Here is a 27,027-nt window from a genome sequence, read left to right as displayed (position 1 = left end):
AACCCGCTTAAATATACCTAGACTCTATGGGAGTAGTTTTCAGACCATCCGCTAGTGGCGCTGATTAGACATATGGCCAATTGCGCTTTTTCCTTACTATTATAAGGGAAACAATTTCTATATATAAACCAAAATTTTAAAAGAATCGGGTAAGAGGGGTACGCTTCAATTTAAACGTCAATATTAGCAAAGTTTGAGAAGATAACAGGTATAACTTTATTTTAAACGATTTAACTATTATGAATGATAATTATTGAAGATTAAAATAATTAAAAATAATTATATTTATTTAAATATAAAAGATAAACCTCTCGTGCAAAGAGAGAGATTATCATTGCCTCCTATATCTACCAAGGTCCGTGCATGCGATATAGTTCCTTCATTGCCTCCTATATCTATCAAGGCCCGTGCATTGTGATATATTTCATTCATTGCCTCCTATATCTATCAAGGCCTGTGCATTGTGATATATTTCATTCATTGCCTCCTATATCTATCAAGGCCTGTGCATTGTGATATATTTCATTCATTGCCTCCTATATCTATCAAGGCCCGTGCATTGCGATATATTTTTCAAAACAACAACAAAAATGCGAAGCTCCTCTCAGAACATAATAATTTCTTTTCTCTGTATATGAAATGAAAATATGGATAATATTGCGCTTCTTCTTTAATGGTATGAATCCTTGCCTGTCTATTAATATTTTACGTAGGAGTAATACGTTTTTAGCGAAGTCTAGAGAGGATAAACATAAGCGAAATTTTTTCGGAAAAAAAATACTGCTTCCACTAATGGGTTTATACTCCTTGTTACTGTTGTATAGAGTAATCATGATAAAAGCTTAAAAAATTACGAGAGGACAAACCTTTTTTATCCTCTCGTTTAATTCTTAATAAGAATATAAAACATTTATTTTGTATCAAAAAATGTTTTTTTGTGCTAAGATTGCTTTAGAAAAATCCAAACGGTTAGGCATTGGTAAAAAAGACATGTGTAAGCTATTTGCAAAGATGATAATTGTTTTACATGTTTTAATTAAGACTGAAGCTTCCACTATTGTGTTTATGCTCCTTGTTTGCTTGACTGAAAACCATCTAGGTATAGATAACAGTCAGACCAAAAATTTCAAAAATATATATTTTAAATCTAATCAGATACGCCCACCTAGTTGAAAATAGACCTATTAAATTTGCGGGAGCCATTCTTGAGAAGTTTTCTTTGCTTGTAGGTGGTTAATTTATCTACCAGTAAATATTTGTGTTTGGAAGTTGGATATTAAGTCAAATTAAGTGGTTGTAAAGAGCCAGCAGGTATTTGCCGCTTCTTTTTGTGAGTATTTGATTTTTTTATGTACAATGAAGGAAGACAATGTTGAGAGTAAGGATGAAATGCGGAAGCGCAAAGCGCGGGAAAGGATGAGGGCAAAAAGGTCGACGTTTTCATTGGATACTTAAGTTTATATAATCCTCTCGACACAGAGAGGTGATATTTTGGTTTCCCAACTTGTTTATCAATTCTTGTACCAATTATAAGACCAGTCTGCATAGTTAAACATTCAAGAAATACTTCCGAATGATTTTAAAATTCAAATTAGGTTCAAATTTTAAGGATAATTTTAAACAAGGACTGCCGACCAATCGCGTAACGCCCTACCTTTTTGTTAACAAAATTCTCGTGGCACGTTCCGTGTTGAATGAAATTTTGCACGAGATTTGGTAAAATTAGGCGCGCGACGTGACAATCGTGGCGCGAGACTTTATAATTAGCTTTATATCCGAACGGTGGCGCGTTGACAAAAAACGAGGTTAAATCTCAGACTCTCGCTGATTGGACGAATTCAAATTTTTGACTACTCAACTTGTTTTTAAGGGTAGATGGACGACTTACACTAATTAACCATGGAGAAACCTACTTCCCCCTATATACTTCTGTCAATAGTTAAGGATAAATAGCAAAGGATAAATAACAAAGTGGTCCCTGGGACCACTGACCCGAGGCTTATTAATAAATAAATTGGTCCGACCAATTAATAAACTGGTTGTAAACCTACCTTATTTCCAACCCTGTTCGGACGAAGGGGAGTATCACAGCCTCACAGGCTAATTGGCAGCCAGGCTGAGAAATAAGGCGGTGACCAGGACAAATTGCAAATGGCAATATATATGATTAAAAAAACAGGATATAAAATAAAATGTACAACATTGAGGTACCTTCCGATGATTACAATCGTCTCTAATATTTTATAAAAATGATGCTATTGCTGTCTCAAATAAAACTCACGGACAGATTTAGTAGGTGAGTCTTTAAGAGGCCGTAGCAAATTACGACGGCACTGCTTCTGCGAACAATTTGAACTATAGACTGAGAATGTGATGTCGTGTCGTCTGCTGAAGATTGACGAGTCGAATGGACATGCAGTTCCTCTTTTAAAGTGACGGTTCCTCCTTACTGTAAAATAGAAACGTTCATATTATCCCTGACTGTTAAGAATTTATATTAAACTGATAGGAAACGCTAAATCTTTGTTTATGGCTATAATTTTATTATTATCAAAATGTTACGTATATTATATACTTTTGTAAAATAGTGGGGCTCATTCCATTTTTAAAGCCGTTTTCCATAGTGGGAAATTGATTAGTAGGATAGTAGTATTCCCCCTACGAGAAAATCAAAACCTATAACGGAGAAAATAGTATGGAACGCTACATCGTGCCAACTAATCGTAGGTAAATATTCCCCCATTTTTGTTCTGATCAGCATCTTAAATTGCCGCCTTTTCCAAAATATTGCAATATTACTGTATTTCTGCCGTGAAAAGAGGCGCATACTCAGCCCTTCGTGAATAAACATGCAAAATGAAATGGGGTAGCAATATATTGGCCTTTTAATTAGGGGTCCTTAGTGTCGTACTTGAGAGGCCAGTACAGAATGAACATGCAAATTTAAACCGAAGGGAGGTTTCTTATGTTACTTTTGGTTCACTTAATGACGATTAAAATAATTAATATCAATTATATTTAATTATGTAAAGAAAAACCTCTTCATTGCGTCTCGACTCGGAAAGGTTTATTTTGGTTTCCCAACTTGTTACTACTATCCTACTAAAAACATTTTGCCACTATCGATGGCGGCATCGTCGTATAAATATTCACAGCTCAAAATTGAAACAGTTTTTCCTTAGAGCACAAAGCTGGCAAATATTGCTAGTATTAATTTAGAGCCATCCCTTCCAGATAGCTCAGACATTGACCTCGGGACAGAGTCCGACTTCTTGAAGGACTCTGATACCGAGAGGACCTGCGCTCCTGTTACTGGGATGGAGCTGGGGGCCGAGGGTGCTGCTGGTGGTGGCGAAGGAGATACCGGTCCTGGATCGGGACTCCACGCTACCGCCAAGCGGTAGCCGGGGCCGCCTCTCTCCCTAAGTCATGAGCATCAAGGTGATCCAGATCAACCTGCATCACTGCAAAGCAGCCTCGGCAGTTCTCTGCCGGAGGTTTGCCTTAGAGGGCCTGGATGTGGCCCTCATTCAGGAACCTTGGATTCATAATGGCAAAATCCTTGGTTTAAAGAATGCAGGTAATATCTCTTATGACTTTACCTCACCCAACCCCAGGGCGTGTGTTCTGACCAGGAAGGGTCTTGACATCCTTCCGCTTCCGAACTACCTCACTAGGGATACTGCTGTGATTAAGGTAATGCCCTCCTCTTCTGGAGAGGCAACTGGCCTTATCATGGCGTCTGCTTACTTTCCCCATGATGCCACTGGCTCCCCTCCACCACAGGAGGTTGTCACTCTTGTCGACCGCTGTGAGAGGCAGGGGGACAGGCTCATTCTGGGTTGCGATGCCAATGCCCACCATGTCACGTGGGGCAGTAGTGACTGCAACAGACGTGGTGATGAACTGCTAGAATATCTGGTCGGTACGAACCTGCATATTCTCAACAGGCACAATGAGCCAACCTTCGTTACTTCTAACAGAAAGGAGGTCATTGATGTCACCCTGGCCACAGGCAATATCAGTCTGTCGGTTTCTAACTGGCATGTGTCTAATGAACCGTCTCTTTCGGATCATAGGCACATCTGCTTCTCGGTCGCGGTCAAGTCAACTTCGGTTAAGACGGAACTGCGTAATCCCCGTCGGACCGACTGGTCCGGCTACAGGGAGGAACTTTGCATCCTACTCAGAGGTAATGCTCCAAAGCTTTCCTCGGTGCTGGAATTTGATTTGGCAGTTGATCTCATGCAACAAGCCATTATCAATTCCTACCACCACAACTGTCCGGCGAAGCCTGCCAGCCGGCCGAGGCTCGTTCCTTGGTGGAATACGGAACTTGGCAAGCTTCGCAAGCTCACTCGTAAACTCTTTAATAGGGCTAGGAGGACTGGGGACTGGACTATTTATAGACAGACCCTTAACAAGTATAATAAAGCCATCCGGGAGGCCAAAAGGAACTCCTGGAGGGACTTCTGCGGTAGCATCTCTGATGCCCCCGCTACTGCCAAGATCATGAGGATCCTGGCTCACGATAACACTCACCAGCTCAGCACCATTAAGGTGGCAGAAGGTGAGTTTACCAAGTCAGGGACTGACACCCTTAAGCATATGCTTAAGGTACACTTTCCGGACTCCGAGGCTTTTGACCCCACAAGCACCGACACTCCCCCCGTGCACTTTCGAAGAGCACACAGGGCGGACTGGGGCATCGCCAATAAGATAGTTACATACTCTAGACTTAAGTGGGCTGTAAATTCGTTTCAGCCCTATAAGTCCCCTGGCCCAGATGGCGTCTTTCCCGCCCTCCTTCAGGAAGGCATAGACGCCATTGGCCCCTATCTGTGCAGGATATTTAGAGCCTGCATTGCTCTGGCGCATATTCCAGATATCTGGAAGCGCTCGAAGGTTATCTTTATTCCCAAACCTGGGAAGACGAGCTATCTTGAGGCTAAGGCATTTAGACCTATCTGTCTTACCTCTTTCTTCCTAAAGACTTTAGAGAAATTGGTGGACAGGTATTTGCGGGATGGTGTTCTTTCCCACACACCCCTGTCCACTTTTCAGTTTGCCTATCAGAAAGGCAAATCTACAGAGACGGCGCTCCATGGCATCTTGAACTGCCTTGACAGGGCCATCGAGTTCAAGGAGATGTCTTTGGCCATCTTCCTTGATATTGAGGGGGCCTTTGATAGGGTCTCTAGTGAAGTTATCCTTCGCGCTGCGGAGCGGTTTGGTATTGACGACACTTTGTGTCGTTGGATAAAATCCATGCTCACGTACCGTAGGGTGACGGCGTCTCTTCTCGGGGAATCCTTGGAGATCTCCACCGACCGTGGCTGTCCTCAGGGAGGGGTTCTTTCCCCTCTTCTTTGGTGCCTGGTGGTGGATGAGCTGCTGGGCCGACTCGGGGAGGGGGGGTGTCACTGCTTTGGCTATGCGGATGACATCGCAGTGATTGTTACAGGGAGGTTCCCTGCAACTATCGCTGCACTGATGAAATCTGTCTTACATGATGTTGAGGAATGGTGTAGGGAAGTTAACCTCACCGTCAATCCCAATAAGACTGTCCTTATACCGTTTACCCGGAAAAGGACTAATGACCTCTTCAATGATATTTCCTTCTTTGGACAGGTTTTAAAGAAGTCCTCCGAGGTCAAGTACCTTGGCGTGACCCTTGATGCCAAGCTTACTTGGAAATCCCATCTTGATCTGAGCATCAAGAAAGCCAAAATTCTATTTTGGCGTTTAAGGAGTTCAGTCAGCAAGTCCTGGGGTTTAAGCCCTAGCGCTGTAAACTGGATTTATACTAGGATCATCAGGCCAGTGGTCTCCTATGGAGCCCTTGTCTGGTGGCCCAGGGTTCGCCTTAAGACAGCCCAAGATGAACTACGCAAGCTTCAAAGGCTGGCGTGCATCGGTATCACGGGGTCCATGAGGACAGCCCCCACAGCCTCTCTGGAAATCCTTCTCAATATGCTTCCCCTTCACCTCTTTATTGAGGAAGAAGCTATTATGGGAGCCTGTAGGCTCAACAACCTCGGCTGGTGGAAGCCCAAGCACTGGGACTTCAGTCACACCAAGCTTTTCAGTGAGTACAGCAGTACTGAGCCATCACTTGTGATGGTCTCAGATAAGTCTGTTATATCACACCACTTCGACAAGCCCTTCAGCGTGCACTTTCCCAGTCGCGCTGTTTGGGAGACCACCCCAGTCCTTGGAACTGGGGGGGAGTCCGTCTGGTTCACGGACGGCTCTAAAACGGACTCTGGAGTTGGTGCCGGGGTCTACTGCTTGACCAAGAAGTTTGGTTTTTACGAGAGCCTTGGCAACTTTGCCAGCGTTTTTCAGGCGGAAATCATGGCCATTTGTTTATGTGTGGATTTCTGCAACAAGAAAAACTACCGCGGACGGACGATTCAGATTTATTCGGATAGTCAGGCCGCTCTCAAGGCGCTAAATCAGTGCCTTGTCGATTCTAGACTGGTGCTCAGCTGCCTGGATCTGCTGAGTTCTTTGGCTGCCCGCAACAAGGTTCAATTGCTGTGGGTGCCAGGGCACTGCGGATACCTGGGCAATGAGAGGGCTGATATGTATGCCAAAAGGGGGGCTGAGGCGAAGTTCTTCGGACCTGAGCCTGCGGTTCCCATCCCCCATGGCATCATTCGCCATAGGATTCACTGCCGGATGTCTGCACTTCAACTGCAACTCTGGCTAGACATGGATGGGCAGAGACAAGCCAAGGAGTTTGTCCCGGGTCCTTCTATTACTAGGGCAAAGGAACTGCTTGCCCTTACCAAAAGCAAAATTAGGCTGGTCACCAGTCTCCTCACTGGACACTGCCGGCTGAATAGACACCTGCACCTACTGGGCATCGTTGATGACCCACTCTGTAGGTTCTGCCGGGAGGAAGAGGAAACCTCCTCCCATATCCTATGTTGCTGCGACTATCTCGCGGCCATGAGGTTTGAGCATTTCGATATGCATACTATGGAACCTCACCAGTTCTCTACTGTCTCGGTCAATCGGATTCTCCGATTCATCGAGGCGACAGGACTCTTCGCAGTCTAACCAGTTCGGGGCGCACAATATACCCTTGGTATCGGTGCTCGACGCGGCGACGCGTCACCCCCTTCAACAATAACAATAGAGCACAAAGTGAGCTCAAGCTAAGTTAGTTTTTATAAATGAGCTCGGCTCGGGTTCATTCGCATAATTTGACGGGTTCTGCTCAACCTCGCTCTAATATCTTTTGCGGGCTCACCTGGAGCTCTAACTCAGTCAATTTAGCAAGCTCAAGCTTGAGCTAGGTCTTTAAACATTTAGCAAGCTCATGTGAACTTGCTTTCAAAATGATCGGGCTCGTAGTTTTGAATTCTCCTCGCTGGAGCTCAAGAAAGGCATAAAATTTGTAACAGGGCTCAGAGCAAGCTCTCGTTAATTTTACCGTTGAACCTTCAGGCTCACTTTGTGACGTATTGTGAGCCCGGGCTCAACCTCAGAAATGTTTTTCATGAAATTTCTGGCTGGGTCGGGCTCTAAACTTATTTGTTAGCCTCGCTCAATCTACGCTCGGGCTCACTGAAATGAAGTGAGCGCGGACAGCTATGATTGCGGTCAATAGGACATACGGGCTTTCAGACCTGTACTGTACCAAGTAATAATACATAAATGAAGGTTATCTTAACAGGGAAGCTGTACCAAGTATGATGGATTTTGTGAAAGACTGTCGCGTTATGGTCGAACGTTTAAGCTGGTAAGTGATGAGTATAATGCAACTTAAATGTAAATAAGGCGTGTAACGGATGCAAACCTATCGAAATTACTATGCCTTGAAAAGGAGTGGATAATTTTTGCTATTTCAAAAACTAAAAGTGCTACTAGAATAAATAATAAATAAGTACTAGTCGTAGTTGTATTCATAAAATGCGCTTGAGGAATTCAATAGTCTTGGACAAAATTACACTATTAGTTGTGATGGTTGTGACAACCTTTTTGCACTAGTTAAGCTTTGCCATATTTCTTTAAACTTTGATAGCGAAAGCTACAATGTGTTGGGAGCCCTTTTTTGTTATTCTTTCGTTTTTGATACACCTCGAGTTTGAATAAATATTTTACTTTAGGAAAGATTTACAATTTCACAAACTCCCTTTACTAAGTTCCGAAATGAGTTTAGTAAACCTTCAAAGGGTGGCGATTAAAGAGGTATTTCCGAAATTATTGAAATATTCCCTGTTTGAGGCAAATTGAAAATTACGGAAACTTTGTTTTTAGGAAATGAAAGATGAGGAAAATCGTAACTACGATCACTTAAGCAAAGATGATCTGATCAATGAACTAAAAGCCAAAGATGATCGAATCAGCAAACTGGAAGCCGAGGTATTTTTCAAAGCATAGGGGGAACCGTTTTTAGAATAGTGAAATTAAGCTCAAAAAAAGAGACCCTTTTAGGATCAAACCCATTTTTATTGTGTCCCTTAAAGTAGAAGTGGGTGAAATAATTAAGATTATTGGTGACAATACCTATCAGGATTGTCTCTCATCTCAGGGTATATTGGTAACATGTCCCTCTTCATTAACAAGGAAACGCAACTAAGAGCTGTGTTGCTGATCCCCCTTCTTCCCTTTAAAATACGTTCGGCCAAAGAAAGTCCCGAGAATATTAACTTGAGGGTTGTAATGGAATCTTTTTTTGTTTAGTGTAATGTTTCAATTTCAAACATGGAAAAGGAGAGAGAGAAAACAACATTAATGATAAATAAGCAATTACACGAAATTGAAAGACTTAATTGGGTCATTAAAAAGTTGGAAAGGAGAATCAAAGGTCTGATGGTATGGAATACATTCTTTATTTTCACAGTCTTTAGAAAAGAGAATCAGATTAAGAGTGCGATTTAATTATTGTTAATTAATTAAAAAATAGGAGAAAAGTGGAATACATCAACTAGCTAATGATGTGAAAACTGAACCCGTTGAAAATGATTCTGGGATTAATGGCCAGGAATTAACCCTTTCAATTGTGATGCAGCAACAACCAAAAGAGGAAATTCAAAGGTATCTAAAGGGGCGACTTGGGTATTTTGGATGTTTAGTCGATAATGGCAAAACTGATGTCGCTAAAAGCGTCCGTAGACCGTTTATATTACCATAGCCGACTTGTATTAATAAAGGCCTATAGGTAAGAAGCTACCCATGGGGCGGCATACCAATTTTTTAGCGACCGCTAGATGTCGCCCTTAGGGGGAAAATATTGTGGCGGGAACTTCAAAACGAATGAAAATGCCAATAGGAGAAAGCTTACTTTATGTATTGAGGTTGGGTTTTTTTTTGAATAAAGTAAGGTAGTTTTTTTCGAAGTAATACATTTACTTGATAACAATATATTTGTCTTTATCTCATTTAAAGTGCGTTTAGAAAAGTATGTTTTCTACTTTTCTATCTCAGTACAATGTAATATTTTGAATCACATTACAACTTTGCATATTTTCGGGGCAAGGGTTTTAATTTGTACGTTTTGACTGTTTCTTCAACGTCACTTATATCTTTGGCATAGTTGATCATTAGGAGTTTGACAAGCTTATCTAACATAATATCACATAAATTAATATATACCTATTTCAGCGTCCCACCAGACCCAATCGTTTCCGCAGTTAAGGAGCGTATTTCTCTCAGATTTCGTATCCACCCCCATTCCTTGCCCTAAAATACCCCAGTAATGTTTTGGTAAATATAGGCATATTCACAGGGTTGGCCATATTACATGAACCTCAAATAAAAAATTATAATTACAAATCAAAAGTATATTAAATTACAAATTATAAATCATCGTAGGATTCGTATCTGATTTTGTTAAAGAACCCTTAACGTTTCTACCTCGCCAAGATATTTAAGGTATTATAAAGTATGCAATAATGCAATAACGCAATAAGTTACTAAACCTTTTCAATCCTACTGTGATATGTATATATTAATTTATGTGATATTATGTTAGATAAGCTTGTGAAACCCCTAATGATCCCCCGAAAATATGCAAAGTTGTAATGTGATTCAAAATATTTCATATGTTAGGTACTAATCAAAACACTTATTTTGAAAATATTACACTGTACTGTGATAGAAAAGTAGAAAACATACTTTTCTAAACGCACTTTAAATGAGATAAAGACAAATATATTGTTATCAAGTAAATGTATTACTTCTAAATAAACTGCCTTACTTTATTCAGAAAAAAAAAAAAAAAAACCCCAACCTCAAGGCAAAAAGTAAGCTTTCTCCTATTGGCATTTTCATTCGTTTTGAAGTTCCCGCCACAAAATTTTCCCCCTAAGAACGACGTCTAGCGGCGGCAGATCACGACGGCCATTGCCAATATCAGAAAAAAAACCAAGGATCACCTATAGGCCTTTATTAATACAAGTCGGCAATGATATTACACTAAACATGGCAATCTCTCGTAAATTTTTAGAATCTAGAATTATATTTATATTGAAAACGGTGCTGTTTTTATTTGAATAGTTTGCCAAGTACAGCTGCTGAGATAATCAACGACATTTCCCAAAATCTACTTGACACGGAGGCCAATAAACTCAAGAAATCTGGTAATGGTACGTAAATTTCGATTGCTTCACTGATGTTAATTATGCTTCTAATTGACGCCGCCCATTGCTGGTAAGGGACATGGTCCGTGTGATGTATTGTTTAAAAGGATTACTAATTGCCAAAGACATCATGTGGCATTATAGTAACGCTTACCCAACCTGATGTAGTTCTCATTTAATAAGACACTTATTTTTAATGTTTTTCATTAAATAGGCTCATTGCGAAATACCGAAGCTGTCAATGTCCAAGGCATGCTGGGTAAAGAAGATATTATTCCAAAATCACCATCTGTTTCTGAGCCTCAATGCGTTGCGGAGGTTGGCGATACAAACACCGAAACTAAAATTACCTTGAAAAAGGCTGAAAAAATAAGGCGAATTACGAATGAAAGTGTCGCTAAATTGAAATACAGTGACAGTTTCCCTCTTTGCGCGCCTTCACCTGACCTCGAGGTCAAAAACGAAGTCGAAATGTCTCCTCGCTCAACGACGGAAAGGGATTCGCCACGGGAACCTCTCGAGAACAATATTAACAGTAACGATTCTTGTCCTAAATTGCAAAGTGTCTCAACAAAGGATGTTACAACTCGGTCGCTGAAATTTCGTGTTCCGGAATTGAATGTTGAAGTCGAAAAACATTTGGATCTTTCTCTTGAGGCAGATATCGAAAGCGATTCCCTAGAAAACGATCTTGATGACAACCAATCCGGAATCAGTTTGACAGATGCAAAGATAAGTGATAGTAGACAAAATCAAACCGAGAAACTGTCCTTGCCAAATCGGGAGTTTGCTGATCCGGGGTCATTGAGTGTGCCAGTGTGTGTACCTAAACTACAATGTAACCCAGATGAACTATCAGAATTGACCTCCGTCTCGATGGAAATCGATGAACCCGAAGGTCCGATTGAAGCTGAAAAGAATAGTTCGGAGGCATTTGAAAATGTCGCTCAAAATAGTTGCGAAGGTAATACCGCGTCGTCCTGTTCGGAAATTACAACTTATTTTTTCCCGCATAGTGTATTCCAATTAACTGCTATGAGATCGCTCAGAATTTGCTCTAATCGGCTTAAAACCAGTTTTATTTCCGGAGCTGGGTTAACGATAGTCTTTCCCCCTCCTAATCGTCAATGCAAATTTAGCGAGGTAACTCTTTTGTACAGATCAGTACCGATGGGATCATGGGTCCATTTCTCGTCAATTGGGAAACGGAAATCCGAACTGATCTAGCGCCTTAGAATTTTAAATGGAATGTGCTATTGACGTGGGTGCTATCAAGGTACCCGAGTGAGGCGTTTGCACCAATTTAGGGAAAATCTTGGACATTAGTAGTGTGTCGTCAAAAGTTTCGCAAGGCTTGTTGGAGGCGCATTGAGTTAAACTATTCCCCTCTGCAACATTTGATGTTCTATTTTCCCGGGTTAAGGGGGCGCGTATTATCTCGACCCCCGGGTGCAAAATTGCTTAACCCGGCCCTCAGAATAGTCAGGAATAACCTATAAAGGTGTCTGCGATTTTTATCCAAAAATATCGTTCGCCGAGCTCTGTTTCCATCTTTCTTAATCTTTCATTCAGGACATTGTAATAAACGACCTTAAATGGACCGAGTTATTTTAACTATTTTTGCATCCTTGCTGCAGCCTATTTGAACCATTTACACGTTCTTAAATTCAACATAAACATTTTAATGCAAAACGCGGGTCCAGGTGACTTTCCTTATAAACTCTAGTTTAGGCTTGGCGAAGGCAGAAGGCATTTGTGGGCGGGATTTATAAGTGCATTTATAAAAACCGCCCACTAGCCTTCGCCAAGCCAAACCTGGAATTCAGGAGGAAAGTCAATTTGTAGGGTATCCACTCGGTGCTCACAGATCCACTGGACCCGAGCTTTGCTTTAAGTTCCAGCGTTAAATTGTAGAGATGGGCCGATACCGATGCCATATCGGTATCGGTTATAAATGAACCGATATTTCTACCCGATATTTTTTAAAGAAAATAAATACTTATGTTGAGAGTAGATGGCGCCATAAGACCTAAACTCTGAGACAGCAGTTTTTCATCTATTTTTGGATAACGTTACTAGTGTCCAAAATGGGTTTGTCGTATATGATAAGCCAGTTTTATAGTTTCAAGTACCGAAATTGGATCGAGAATCATCTATAGAGATGGGCCGATACCGATGCCATATCGGTATCGGTTTGATATCGGTTTAATCGAATAATCGGGTAAAATATCGGTATCGGTACGTATCGGTTTCCGAAGTATCGGATCATATCGGTATCGGTTTAAACTGGTATCGGCCCATCTCTATTAAATTGTTTTCTCGACATTTTCAAATAAATATTTAATGGGTTAATGCAGGGATAGATTTAATTTTAGAAGTAGGAATGGAGAATAGAGTAATCTGGGCGCGCGTCTGACCCCCTTCCCCGGGACGGGGGGGGGGTATGAAAGAAGAGGCGGGCCATAGCGACAGAGGTCAAATGGAACTACGTTTTTTTTACGATGGGAATAAACCGGCGAAAATACAGGGTTTTAAAAAAAGCGCAGCCCACCGGGTTTTACTGGGTACTTGGGTTTTTTATCTTTAGCAGCTGCGTGCATGGTAGAAATTGTCATTCAAAAGTAACTGCTTAGTAAGTAAAGTCTTAAAATGTTTCATAAAAAATAACAAATAATTTTGAATGGTACTAAAGAAGTTCAAACAACAAATGTCTTAAAATGAAATTATTCTTGCATTAAAATTCATCATAATTTAAGATCTTATTGATGGATTTTATTAAGTAGATTTTTTATGGTGGGTAGAAAGATGGGCTGGGTTATTTTTTAATGCGAACCCTGCGAAAAAAGGAGTGGGGTCCTTACAGGATGGAGGGAGGATAAGTGTGCGCGGCAATGTCCCTGAGTATTGTGAGTTTAAGGTGGGTACCTAAAACTATTTGGTCTTAACGGGAGGTAAGTACGTCGAGAGACTAGATACGAAAAATTGAGAGACGATGGAGCTATATCACTTGAAGAGGGGGAAACGTCACAGTTGGGCCTGCCAATAAACGGAGCTGGTTATCACTCTCCCTCCGTGCAGGCCGCTGAAGAACTCTATGCTAAATTTCACGTACAATATGGCGAAACCCCGCCTCAAAAGCTTTCCTTTCCTACCGAATTGAAATAGCTCTATAGTCGAGTTTCACTGGGTAATTTGAGAGGTCTCAAGGCGAGCGAGGTCAGCTTGAATTTCGCTGTCAATTTTAAGGTCATCGGCGAATAGGCAAAGGGAGGAAGCTAATGTGTCCGGAAGGTCGCTGATTTAATTAAGAAACAATAGTGGGCCAAGAAAACTGCTTTTGTCAATGCCGAAGGGGTTTTCCTTATCCATGATTAGTTTATTTAATGAACCAATTTCATTTCGTACGCCTCAGCATTACCTTTTATTTTGAAATGCGCTTGAATGTTGTTATTGTATTTTTGATACAAAATTGGAAAGGATATATGGCGTTTTTATGTTTCTTTTATGTATTTTTGTAGAAAAGTTCAAGAAGAAACGTTCCACTCGATTCAAATATTCTACTGAATTTAAAAGAGATCTACAACGTCACATTATAAAGGGTAACAAAGGAAAACGCTTCAAATGTCATCAATGTGACTTTGCCAGCACGAACAAGAGTGATTTGATCAGACATCAACGCATTCATAGTGGTGAAAAACCATTCAAATGTTATCAGTGTAACTACGCATGTACGCGTAGGGATTATTTGATCGCACATCAACGCATTCACAGTGGTGAAAGACCATTCAAATGTGATCACTGTAACTTTGCATGTGCGCGTAAGGGTCATTTGATTGCGCATCAACGCGTTCACGGTGGTGAAAAACCTTTCAAATGTGATCAGTGTGAATATGCCTGCAGGCAGAGGGTTAATTTAATCGTGCATAAACGCGTTCACAGTGGTGAAAAACCTTTCAAATGTGATCAGTGTGAATATGCCTGCAGGCATAAGTCTCATTTAATCACGCATCAACGCATTCACAGTGTAGAAAAATCCTTCAAATGTGATCAGTGTGAACATGCAAGTACGCGTAAGGGTCATTTGATCGCGCATCAACGCATTCACGGTGGTGAAAAACCATTCAAATGTGATCAGTGTGAATATGCAAGTGCGTGGAAGAAAGATTTAATCGCGCATCAACGCATTCACAGTGGTGAAAAACCATTCAAATGTGATCACTGTAACTTTGCATGTGCGCGTAAGGATAATTTGATCGCGCATCAACGCGTTCACGGTGGTGAAAAACCTTTCAAATGTGATCAGTGTGAATATGCCTGCAGGCAGAGGGTTAATTTAATCGCGCATAAACGCGTTCACAGTGGTGAAAAACCTTTCAAATGTGATCAGTGTGAATATGCCTGCAGGCAGAAGACTCATTTAATCGCGCATCAACGCATTCACAGTGGTGAAAAACCCTTCAAATGTGATCAGTGTGAATATGCAAGTGCGCGGAAGAATGCTTTGATCGCACATCAACGTATTCACAGTGGCGAAAAACCCTTCAAATGTGATCAGTGTGGTTATGGATTCAGACAGAAGAGTCATTTGATCAAACATCAACGCATTCACAATGGTTAAAAACCCTTCAAATGTCATCAGTGTGGCTGTGGATTCAGGCAGAAGTGTCATTTCATATTACATAAACGTACAAGCATAAGTCTATTATGTAAGGTCCCCACATGCTTTAAATATAATGGCGGAGACAAATAAAAGCGGCCATTGTCATCTTTACGTGGAGGATTAAGTTAAGTTACAAGATGAAAACAAGCTACGCTTTCAGTTAACTGAATGAAGTAATGGATCTGGCAGTTTTTCTTGATAAGACTTTAAATGGCAAGGCTTAACTTCAGATTGAAGTGCCTCCTCCATTTTTAAACCTGCCTACGATTCAATCTTTAAGACATGCGCAACACGAAATTCGATTACGTCAGCTCCGCTTTGTGGTACTTCCAGAGTCCGACAGGGGCGATGAAATTTCCTTACCTGCTTCCTTCATTTGGGGCATTTGCTCTTGACTTAAATTGACTTCGTTTCTGACTTATGGGGACCTTACATAATAGACTTATGGTACAAGTCATACGAATGAATCGATGGATATGAAGACTGTTCTACAATGTAAAATTTCAAACCGTGAACAAGGTGTTGGACAAAAACCATCTCTCGTCCTCTTTTGTAGAAAATGGGCCGAAACTGTTTATGTAACAATCCATTAAATTTCTCCATTCCGAAGTGTATTAACGAAAGCGTTGCGCATTTTCAGAGGCAAGACTCTTAGGGCATTATATCCTATTGTTAAACCGCCGTTTTCAGAATTAATTGTATTTTAAATGTGGTAAAATTCCCAGACGCAATTTAGAGGTTTTTCTTAAATAATTGAATAAATATAACTGATATTAATTATTTTAATCGTCATTAATTTACCTTAATTCTAGTTAAGTCGTTTTAAGAAACGAAATTCCTAAAATCATTTTAAATATAGTTATTGTTGACGTTTGAATTCAAGCGTTTGCCTCTTAATATATTTTGGAAATTTAGAGTATATAAGTCGATAGATTCACAATAAATTGTGGAAGCCCTGCCACCGGGAAGTATTTCGTAACCCTAGCCGATCGCCGCGTACATCTTAACCCTAACAACGATAATGAAGCGTATATCGTTTATTACTGCGAACGAGTTCTGGATATAGCATATGTTTACTCCGATTTGCCAACTGCGATCGCTGTGACAGACAGACACACACAGATGCGTGACGACTCGAGGTATTAAAAACTATATAGAGAAGCTTCATCATCTTGTTGAGGGTGCTTCTTGCTAGTCGGGGGTAGTAAATAGCCAGAACACTTGACGCAGCAAGGGGGTGATGGTTAACCGAGAGCGAAGATGACGGTAACTTGTCTTCTGCTAGCAATTAATTATCCGAACATCTGTTTAACATTTTCAGGGAAAAATTAAACCACCATATGAGCCAACGTTTCTGCTCCCTTCAATATACTTAATCAACGCTATTTTTATCTCTCAGACTCAGAGTGACGGATGTCACGTAAAGGTAATATCCAGGATGTCTGTGTGTGTTGTGTCGGTCTGTCCGTTGTTACTTTTCTTCTTGAGTAACAATAAACACTTGCTCATAGGCGTAGTCTCTCGTTAATTCCACATAAACTCAATCTGTCGCATTGGCTAATAACTTTAGCACCTTCTGGTGTCCGTCTATTCCGTGTAGTTACTAGATGTAACGAGAAACGTCTAGCCTCCAAATGATGGGGCTCCCACCAAATGATCGTGCAATTGCGCTTTTCAAATTCATCATCAACTAGTCTCCGACTATTCCACATAGAGACCAATCTCTCAAGTGTGATTAGCTGCAAATCCATAATCGTAAGGGGTAAGATTACGGAATTGTGGCACCTGGAGTAAGTGAGGTGAGATGGATTGAAATTTAGTGAAAGCGCATTGGGAGGCTAGTCGATTCTTGAAACCCTAGCTGATTACGGCGTACATCTTAACCCTAACGCTGATAATGGATTAGAAGCCAAAATTGCTTTCTGTTAACTGCGAACTCGTCAGGGGATCTTGCTGGCCACGGAATTGGTCCACCTCTACCGATCCATCGGTTTGGAAAGTGCTCAGTTAGCCATTGGCGAACATTGACCGCCCAATGTGGTGGCGCACCATCCTGCTGGAACCACAGGTCCCGCATCACTGCTATTGGTAATACGTCTATCGCATCACTAAACTCGTGGCGCAGGAAGTGCAAATACCTGTCACCAATAATGTTGTCCTCTAAGACAGCGCTTCTCAAACTGTGGTCCGTGGACCGGCACCGGTCCGCGGACATGCGGCTGGTATGGTCCGTCATACATAGTTGAAAAAAAAACCGGTCCGCAAGGTTAAAAAGTTTGAGAAGCGCTGCTCTAAGATGAAAGGTCCGATGATTCTGTTCCCCAGAATGCCACACCAAACATTTATCTTCCATCGAATTTGATTAGAGACAACCTACGAGATTTCGGGAGTTTCGTCGTGCAAGACCGTTAACGTAGAAGAGACCGTATAATTGGTAATCATGATAGGGAAGTCGACATTCTAGCACGTTTTGAAGCCAATACTCATACTAGTAGTAGAGCGGTCCGAGAAGTGGTTGGTCTAAGCCATTCAACCGTTCTTGCCATTTTATATCGGCATCACTACCGGCCCTATCATATCCACCTCCATCAAGCCTTAACGGACGACGACTAACTAAGACGTCAAGACTTCTGTCTTACCATGCGCGAGCTAATTGAAGCCGATCCATTGTTCTTAAGAAAGGTTCTTTTTTCTGATGAGGCGACATTTCACATAACTTACATTACTGGACCCAACGAAATACATACTGGTTACGGCAACATTACCATCAAATTCGATGGAAGATAAATGTTTGGTGTGGACCTTTCTTCTTCGAGGACAACATTACTGGTGACAGGTATTTGCACTTCCTGCGCCACGAGTTTAGTGATGCTATAGACGCATTACCATTAGCAGTGATGCGGGACCTGTGGTTCCAGCAGGATGGTGCGCCACCACATTGGGCGGTCAATGTTCGCCAATGGCTAACTGAGCACTTTCCAAACCGTTGGATCGGTAGAGGTGGACCAATTCCGTGGCCAGCAAGATCCCCTGACCTAACCCCACTTGATTTCTTCTTATGGGGATATGTTAAGGGGGAGGTGTATGCAACAGAACCTTTAAATGTAGACGACTTGAAGGCCAGAATTCGAAGCGCAATTGAACGAATCACTCCTCAAATGCTAGAAAACGTAATACAAGGCATGTACAATCGTCTTGAAGAGTACCTACACCACGACGGTAGGCACATCGAACATTTACGCTGATGGGTTTACCAAACAGCCCTTTAATTTGTAGAGTGATGCCTTGGTTCCTAAGCTTAATCGTAGGTCTTTAACGTTTCAAAGTGCGTATCATTAAACGATATTCACTATGATACTTGTTGCACGTTCTTATTTGCATACAATGAATGACACATGTCACACCCTGTATACGAGCTCGAAAATGTACTGCAGTGAAGTAGTCCGTCAGGGGTTTTGGAGGTTTTCCACAAAGGTAGGTGTTACTCTGATCTCTTCCACACTGTATAACCTATTTAATCTAGGAGTGCTGTTAGATTGGGGTTAATCATAGTCAAGGGTGCCAAGGTTCGAAATCAGTTTTAATCAGTGAAGATTTACCCTTGGTCTCATCAATTATTGTTTTCTCTGGTTTTGATCTTGCTTTATTCTAAAAATTTGTATTTAAACCCAAGGAGGTAAATTGGTTTGGCCAGGGATAGATTTTTTTTAAGAATGAATGGGTAACAGCAAAAGTGGATGAGTGGAAAAGTATGAAAATGGCCAAAAGTCGCGAGTCATCAGAGTTTCGCCGTAGTTGACCGTTTTAGTGGCGTAGCTATACTGAGCCTGTTCACTCCCTTAAAATACGTCTTGTGTAAGTTGTGTTAATTCGCGGTTACGCAGTTACCGTCGTCTGCTATTGTATCTGCTAGAACTTCCTCGATTTATGTTTGTAGTCAGGACAGAGTAGCTGGTAATGTTTTAAAAGGTATAATATGGATTTAAGTAAGGTTATCGAAGCGCTAGAAAAGCACATAAAACTAGATACGTTTAAAACAAATCTCGGTAATTTAGCTATAGCGCGAGCAGCTTGCGTCGTGATGCGCATGATCGAGTGGGCTGTGGTTAAACCAAGGAGCATAAATGTCTGAACTACTTTCAATCGCGAGTTTGCAAGTCCATCAGTCACTAGTAAACTAAATGGTTATTGGCGAAACTTTGATGTCCACGTTTTTTAACACAGACTCTATGGCCATTGTCATACTTTCCCTCTCATCCACATTTGGTAACAGGGTTATTCGAGTGCGCGTCCAAGTCCACGACCCCCTTACCCGTGACGGAGGGGTATGAAAGAAGAGGCGGGTCTTATTTTCATTATGGTGTTGTATGTATACCCGGGTAAAATAAATGTCGTCTTCTCCTCCGCCTGCCAAGTTGGAATGGGCTCGGATTGCAATTTTTGAAAACTCAAGCAAATTTAGCAGAAATGTACTTTTGCTTACAAAATTATGAGGATAGTAGACATGATTGGCTTAAGAAAGAATTAGCGAACACTTTTCACCCTTACAGATGTACTCCAAATCCAAAACACCGGCACCAAATTCACTAACTACCTTTTTAATTGCTATTAAATACAATTCCCGAATAATTTCCGGACCCTCGCTTTTAGACCGCTCCATTTTGAACCCCTGTGAAGACGCTTATCTGTACAACGCAAGAGGGGTCGTAGTCATAGCGACAGAGGTAAACAGGAATTACGTATTTTTGGCCCTCCTTGTCAGCAACGCCACCAATACGTAGTTTTAGTGAGCCAATAAGATAATTTAATTTTTTGGTTACGTGTTGAAGGAAGGGGCTCTATGCTCGGCTATGAGTCGGACTGAAGTAAAGGCCAAACGTTGTCCATTCCTTCTTAAAAAAGTAAATCTATCCCTGGTTTGGCTCTACAAGCATAGCCTTGCAATAATTTTTACTACTATAGCTACATTATCATGGGTGTACCTTGCATGAACAGTTCCCAAAATGGAAACCGCGATTCCATATCAACAGCAGCCCCTCCATATATTAATGACAGCAGCATAGTTCAAAACTGATTTTTTTTAGAAATCAGCAGTGTTTAACTACAGTTTTGAACAATCCCTAAATTAGAGTTTAAATAAGCAAACTTACACCATCATATACGACTATCGTTTTTAAAGTCCCCGTAGTACTGCTCTTTAGGGAACAGCTGTAACGGTACACCGCGTTACGAGAACCGCAGTATACTGAACTGCTGTAACGGGTAAACTGCGTTTTCGGGAAACCGCTATTATGGGGTGCGCTCATGTTTGATTCCCATTATCATGCACTTGCACCGTTATTTTTTTTAATTTTGACAGAGCAGTTACTAGTTTCCATGTGTTTTAATAAAAATAACTGCAGGGGCTTATTTACCTTTCCTTTCTTATTTACGTAATTTCATTTCTAAATAGGATAACCGTAATGACGTTCTTTTAGAATACGAAAGAAGGTTAAAAAAATTCAAGCAAAGAAAAGGGAGACTTTAACAACGTCTTCATGCGAGTGAACGCCGTCTACTTTAGCAGCGTTCACCATTTGGAATCATTTTGCGGTGGGTTTGACAAAGCGCAAAAAACCCTTGCGTTACGGTAGAGATTGTTTCTTGTCGTTGGGCCTCGCTATCGAAGTGTCGAAGGCGGCTTCGAACACATTGAAAGACTTGATTAATCTAAGGCAAGAGACAATGTCGTTTGTAAAATCATTTGCTGACATTTTCATTACGGGACAGAACTCTTGGGAGACTGGACATCGAACAGAGCCGACTTTCTGTTGAACAAAAGGAGCTGCTCAAAATACCTGAAGACAAAGCAAAGCTTAGCCTTTTCGAAGACGTCTCTTGATGATTTTGGCGTCATATTTCTCGCGTACATCTCTTCATTTTTGGTAATGCTCGTCCAGTTGTTAATGTTAATGTTGAAAGGGGTGACGCGTCGCCACGTCGAGCACCGATACCAAAAGTATATTGTGCACCCCGAGCTGGTTAGACTGCGTAGAGTCCTGTCGCCTCGATGAATCGGAGAATCCGATTAACCGAGACAGTAGAGAACTGGTGATGCTCCATGGTGTGTATGTCAAAATGCTCAAACCTCATGGCCGCGAGGTAGTCGAAGCTGCAGAGGATATGGGATAAGGTTTCCTCTGCCTCCCCGCAGAACCTACAAAGTGGGTCATCAACGATGCCCAGTAAGTGCAGGTGTCTATTCAGCCGGCAGTGTCCAGTGAGGAGACTGGCAACCAGCCTAATTTTGCTTTTGGTAAGGGCAAGCAGTTCCTTTGCCCTAGTAATGGAAGGACCCGGGACAAACTCCTTGGCTTATCTCTGCCCATCCATGTCGAGCCAGAGCTGCAGTTGAAGTGCAGACAACCGGCAGTGAATCCTATGACGAATGATGCCATGGGGGATGGGAACTGCAGGCTCAGGTCCGAAGAACTTCGCCTCAGCCCCTTTTTGGCATACATATCAGCCCTCTCATTGCCCAGGTGTCCGCAGTGTCCTGGCACCCACACCAATTGAACCTTGTTGCGATCAGCCAAAGAACCTAGCAAATCCAGACAGCTGAGGACCAGTCTAGAGTCGACAAGGCACTGGTTCAGCGCCTTGAAGGCGGCCTGACTATCCGAATAAATCTGAATCGTCCGTCCGCGGTAATGTTTCTTGTTGCAGAAATCCGCACATAGACAAATGGCCATGATTTCCGCCTGAGAAACGCTGGCAAAATTGCCAAGGCTCTCGTAAAATCCAAACTTCTTGGTCAAGCAGTAGACCCCGGCACCAACTCCAGAGTCCGTCTTTGAGCCGTCCGTGAACCAGATGGTCTCCCCCCCCAGTTCCAAGGACTGGGGTGGTCTCCCAAGCAGTGCGACTAGGAAAGTGCATGCTGAAGGGCTTGTCGAAGTGATATGATACTACAGACTTATCTGAGACTATCGTAAGTGATGGCTCAAAACTACTGTACTCACTGAAAAGCTTGGTGTGACTGAAGTCCCAAAGCTTGGGCTTCCACCAGCCGTGGTTGTTGAGCCTACAGGCTCCCATAATAGCTTTCTCCTTAATAAAGAGGTGGAGAGGAAGCATATTAAGCAGGATTTCCAAAGAAGCTGTGGGGGCTGTCTTCATGGACCCCGTGATACCGATGCACGCCAGCCTTTGAAGCTTGCGTAGTTCATCTTGAGCTGTTTTAAGGCGAACCCTTGACCACCAGACAAGAGCTCCATAGGAGACCACCGGCCTGATGATCCTAGTATAAATCCAGTTTACAGCGCTAGGGCTTAAGCCCCAGGACCTGCTGACTGAACTCCTGATGCGTCAAAATAGATTTTTGGCCTTCTTGATACTAAGAATATGATGAGATTTCCAAGTAAGCTTGGCATCAAAAGTCACGTCAAGGTACTTGACCTCGGTGGACTTCTTCAAAACCTGTCCAAAGAAAGAAATATCGTTGAAGAAGTCATTAGTCCTTTTCCGGGTAAACGGTAAGGCCAGTCTTGTTGGGATTGACGGTGAGGTTAACCCCCCTACACCGTTCCTCAACATCATGCAAGATAGTTTTCATCAGTGTAGCGATTGTTGCAGGGCAACGGGAGAGCATTCGGAACGTTCGCCCTAGAAAATTTCCGTAGAAAGTTTCTCTCGCTTTAGTGACGTCATAGTGTTCCACTATTTCGGGGAGAAGAACCTGAGAGGAGACTTATACTATTTGTTGTGAAAAATAATCTTTTTATGGTCTTTTTAATGTATAAATTTAATACATAGATAACTACATATTTTTTAAATTGACTATATAAGGAAGGTGCACTAAAAATTAGCGCAGTTGTTATTATATCGCCTCAGTTGTAAACCAAACATATCCAATCGGTCTTTTTTTAATTGTTAATAAAGTATTTAGTTGTTACGTTAGTTTGTTTTCTTAAAACTTCAAATTCACGAACATTATTTGGTCCGTCGAGCCGGATCGTCTTTACCGTGGTTTAAGTTACGACTAAACCAAGAAAACGTTCCGCCAATATATTTTGTGGGATATTTGAAGTTACATCTACCGTCATAACGACTAGTGCAACGCAACATCATTAACCATCATGACACTGGAAATGAGCTTGAAGAAACGCAGATGGATCAAGGGACAAGCAACAAGATACGAGGGTATACTAACAACCAACGAGGAAGAAGACATCGAGGTTGCGGCTATTGAGCTATATCTTTCGAAACTTGCAAAACATTCAAGCGATCTCGAAGATATACATCAAGTTATCAGTAATCTTTGTACAGACAAGGAGATGGACGAGCATGACGCCGAGTTCAATGAAGTCATCGAACGACTAGAAGCAGCAACCATTGCCTTCAAATCGATGCTCAATCGAAGAACTAAAAGTAATCCGGTCAGACAGACTGCCGACATCAAATTGCCTAAAATGGAATTGCCCGTCTTTGGAGGAAGCCATACGGAATGGCTGTCGTTTCATGACCTCTTCACAGCGACGGTACACAACAATGTAACCTTATCATCAGGACAAAAGTTTCAATATCTCAAGTCTTCGCTCCGAGATGAAGCATTACTATTGATCCACTCTATCCCGGTAACCGATGATAACTATCCTGAAGCATGGGATATTTTGACAAAACGATACAACAACACACGAGAAATAATTGACGCTCATATTCAACGCCTATTTGACCAACCAAGCGTTACCAGTGAATCAAGTAGCGGCCTTCGTCGAATCATAGATACAACTGCTGAATGCGTAAGATCATTGAAAGTTTTAAAGGAACCTGTCCAATATTGGGACGCCATTCTACTACACATCGTCAAGGAGAAGTTGGACCAGGAGAGTCGACGACATTGGGAATTATCCTTGAATGGAGTGGAGAGGCCAAAATATGAAGAGTTGGTTACCTTCATTGACCAAAGAGCAAGAGCACTAAGTGTAGCGGAAGCAAGTACGAGCAGCATCAAAGCCAGATCCACTTCGATTACGCCAGTCAGAAAGGTTCACCATGTAGATACTCACCGGGAAAAATGTTACATATGCGGCGAACAGCACTTGGTATTCAAATGTACAACATTTCTGGCAGCATCGATCAAGGAACGTTGGAACATGGTTCATAAACACTCTGTGTGTTTTAATTGCCTGAAGGCTGATCATCGGTCAAGCAACTGCAAGGCGGGCAGGTGTAGGAAGTGTCCAGCTAAACACAATACTCTACTTCACGATGACAACCAGCAATCCAAGATTGACAAGGATTTAGTATCAAAACCCGAAACCAGGAAAGCAATGACATCGACAACAACAACAACAGTTGGAGTACTACTAGCAACCGCAGTAGTTCAAGTCATGGACTATGATGGCAACCTTCATCTAATTCGAGCATTACTGGATTCTGGCTCGGAAGCAAGTTTTATAACGGAACGATGCGCCCAAGGTCTCAGATTGCCAAGAAAACAAGTGAACATAACCGTCTCCGGAATTGGATTGAGTGGAGCTGGTTCATCGCACAGCTCGATGACACTATCTATCAACACGAGATTCGGAAATCCAGTTCAACTAACGGTTGAAGTTTTCGTCTTAAGAAGAGTTACCGGGAGGCTCCCAAGCAACAACATTCACTATAAGAACTGGTCTTATCTCAACAATCTGAAGTTAGCAGACCCTACGTTTTATAAAACTGGGGATATCGACATTCTTCTTGGGGCCGACGTGTTTGTCGAGATCATACAGGATGGTCAGCTCAAGGGTCCACGAGGTCAACCGAGCGCTTTCAACACAGTATTTGGCTGGGCAGTAGCTGGACCAATTGGCAAGGAAGAGAAGGGAAGCGAAATATCGGTTAACCAATGTCAAATCCTCGAACAAATTCAGAAATTATGGGAACTAGAAGAATTTCCACGACGAAAACTCATGACAACAGACGAAGCACAATGTGAAGAACATTTTAAGAACACTCATAGTCGAGACGAGTACGGAAGATACATCGTACGATTACTGTAGAATAATGAACTGAACTGACCTACCCTAGATATTGTATATAAGGAAATCCTCTCCCCTTAATCAGTTAGTGATTACCTGGACGCGGACTGTGCTAGTACATGTATGTTTTTATACGGACTAAATAAAAGAACTTAATTAAGTGAATTTAACTCGTGATTATTAATACAGTAATAACACAACATGGTGTCAGAAATCGGTACGGAACTACGAAGAGAATTTTAAATCCGCGTAAAACTTTTCGCGCAGTGCGGCTTTCACCACGGTCCAAGGCTTAACTACAATCACTCATGGCAGTCCCATCAACCGCGTTTCACGTGTCTCCACCAGATTCTTTCAACTTTGCAAGTCCTAATGAATGGCCATTATGGAAACGTCGTTTCGACCGCTTTCGCCGAGCATCAGGCCTCAGTGCGAAAAGCGAGGAAGAACAAGTAAATGCCCTAATCTACCTGATGGGTGAAAAGGCAGACGACATATTCGATTCATTCGGCCTAACTGCAGCAGAAGGAAAAGTCTTCGCCACAGTGTTAGCCAAGTTCGAGGGTCATTTTATCATTCGCCGGAATGTTATATACGACCGAGCAAAGTTTAATACAAGAGTACAACATGAAGGTGAAACAGCAGACGAATTCATTACGGCTGTCTATGCTTTAGCCAAGCATTGTAATTATGGAGGACTGAAGGACGAGCTAATAAGAGACCGGATAGTGGTCGGTATTCGTCATAAAGCGCTGTCAGAACGACTCCAAGACGATGAGAATCTCACCTTGGAACAAGCGATACAAAGGGTACGAAGTTTAGAAGATCGGCAACGGGAACAGCTTGATCTCCATGGTCCCACAAAATCCAAAAACATCGATCGTATCAAGGGTCAAAATTGTCAGAAGACAATGCCTATTCACCACCAACGGCGACAGGAAAGAGCCAGAGATTTGGGTAAATCCTATCACCAGAAAGAATCCTGTAACAAAAAGGAAGGACGCACCAACGGATGTCAACGTTGCGGAGCTTCACAAAGGCATGAGCGACACAAGTGTCCAGCTAAAAGCGCCAAGTGCTACGTATGCAACCATACAGGCCATTATGCGAAATTGTGTCTCAATAAGAACGTACACGAAGTAGCCAAAGCAGATATGGAAGCAGTATTTCTGGGAGCAGTAGCATCAAGCACCAACTCGCCAACAGTAAACGAGAGATTGGGTGACCAAGATGATGCAGATGTAAACCAAGACTATTCAGATGTTCAGAAAGATCACGATGAAGAAAATTCTCAAATCAATTCATTGGCTGACAACTTTACACGCAAATGGATAGTGGAAATACAAGTTAACAAGAAACCAATCCAATTTAAAGTGGATACAGGAGCCGATGTCAGCGCCATATCACTAGAAACCTACAAAACAACACTGAGCGACAACAAGCTACTTCCTTCTGATAAACGGTTGCTTGGACCAGGGAAAACGAGACTTCAAACGGAAGGCCGAATAAAAACTACTTTGCGTTATAAAAATCGAGAAATCAACGACTACTTATACGTCATTCGAGATTTGCAAATACCACTCCTGGGACTGGCAGCATGTGAAGACCTAAAACTAGTGACCAAGCTAGCGGAAATTGGAACCGAAAACCAAGGATGTTCCACAGTTGATCCAGCCCAGGAATATCCGGCACTTTTCAATGGTCTGGGCAAGCTGAAGATACCATACAAAATCCAGCTCGAACCGGATGCAAAACCGTTTGCATTATC

General features: G+C 42.0%; 2 protein-coding genes across 4 annotated transcripts; both read left to right on the top strand.

The window, feature by feature from the left end:
* Window positions 1-7,171: 7,171 nt before the first annotated feature.
* LOC149588845 (uncharacterized) lies at window positions 7,172-16,035 on the top strand. 3 transcript variants are annotated; one of them, XM_089862221.1, is made up of 8 exons: window positions 7,172-7,753; window positions 8,121-8,202; window positions 8,272-8,376; window positions 8,698-8,829; window positions 8,921-9,051; window positions 10,513-10,601; window positions 10,810-11,559; window positions 14,114-16,035. In XM_089862221.1, exons 1-8 carry the CDS (start codon window positions 7,704-7,706, stop codon window positions 15,211-15,213), a joined length of 2,439 nt encoding a protein of 812 aa, XP_089718347.1. In that variant the 5' UTR covers window positions 7,172-7,703; the 3' UTR covers window positions 15,214-16,035. The 3 variants fall into 3 exon arrangements, with proteins under 3 accessions (XP_089718347.1, XP_089718348.1, XP_089718349.1); XM_089862222.1 differs by lacking the exon at window positions 7,172-7,753 and adding an exon at window positions 7,775-8,001; XM_089862223.1 differs by lacking the exons at window positions 7,172-7,753; window positions 8,121-8,202 and adding an exon at window positions 7,775-8,001.
* A 7,337-nt stretch (window positions 16,036-23,372) lies between these two features.
* On the top strand, window positions 23,373-25,280 carry LOC149588844 (uncharacterized). Its single transcript, XM_089862120.1, has one exon. The coding sequence runs from the start codon at window positions 23,373-23,375 to the stop codon at window positions 25,278-25,280; it is 1,908 nt and encodes a 635-aa protein (XP_089718246.1).
* The last annotated feature ends 1,747 nt before the right edge of the window (window positions 25,281-27,027 follow it).

This window comes from Phalangium opilio, unplaced genomic scaffold (genome assembly GCF_054372755.1).
Source record: "Phalangium opilio isolate 3A_F unplaced genomic scaffold, DU_Popi_V2 ptg000537l_1, whole genome shotgun sequence".
NCBI classification, from domain to species: domain Eukaryota; kingdom Metazoa; phylum Arthropoda; class Arachnida; order Opiliones; family Phalangiidae; genus Phalangium; species Phalangium opilio.
Note: the sequence above shows the minus strand (reverse complement) of the source record. Positions and strands in the feature narration are given on the sequence as shown.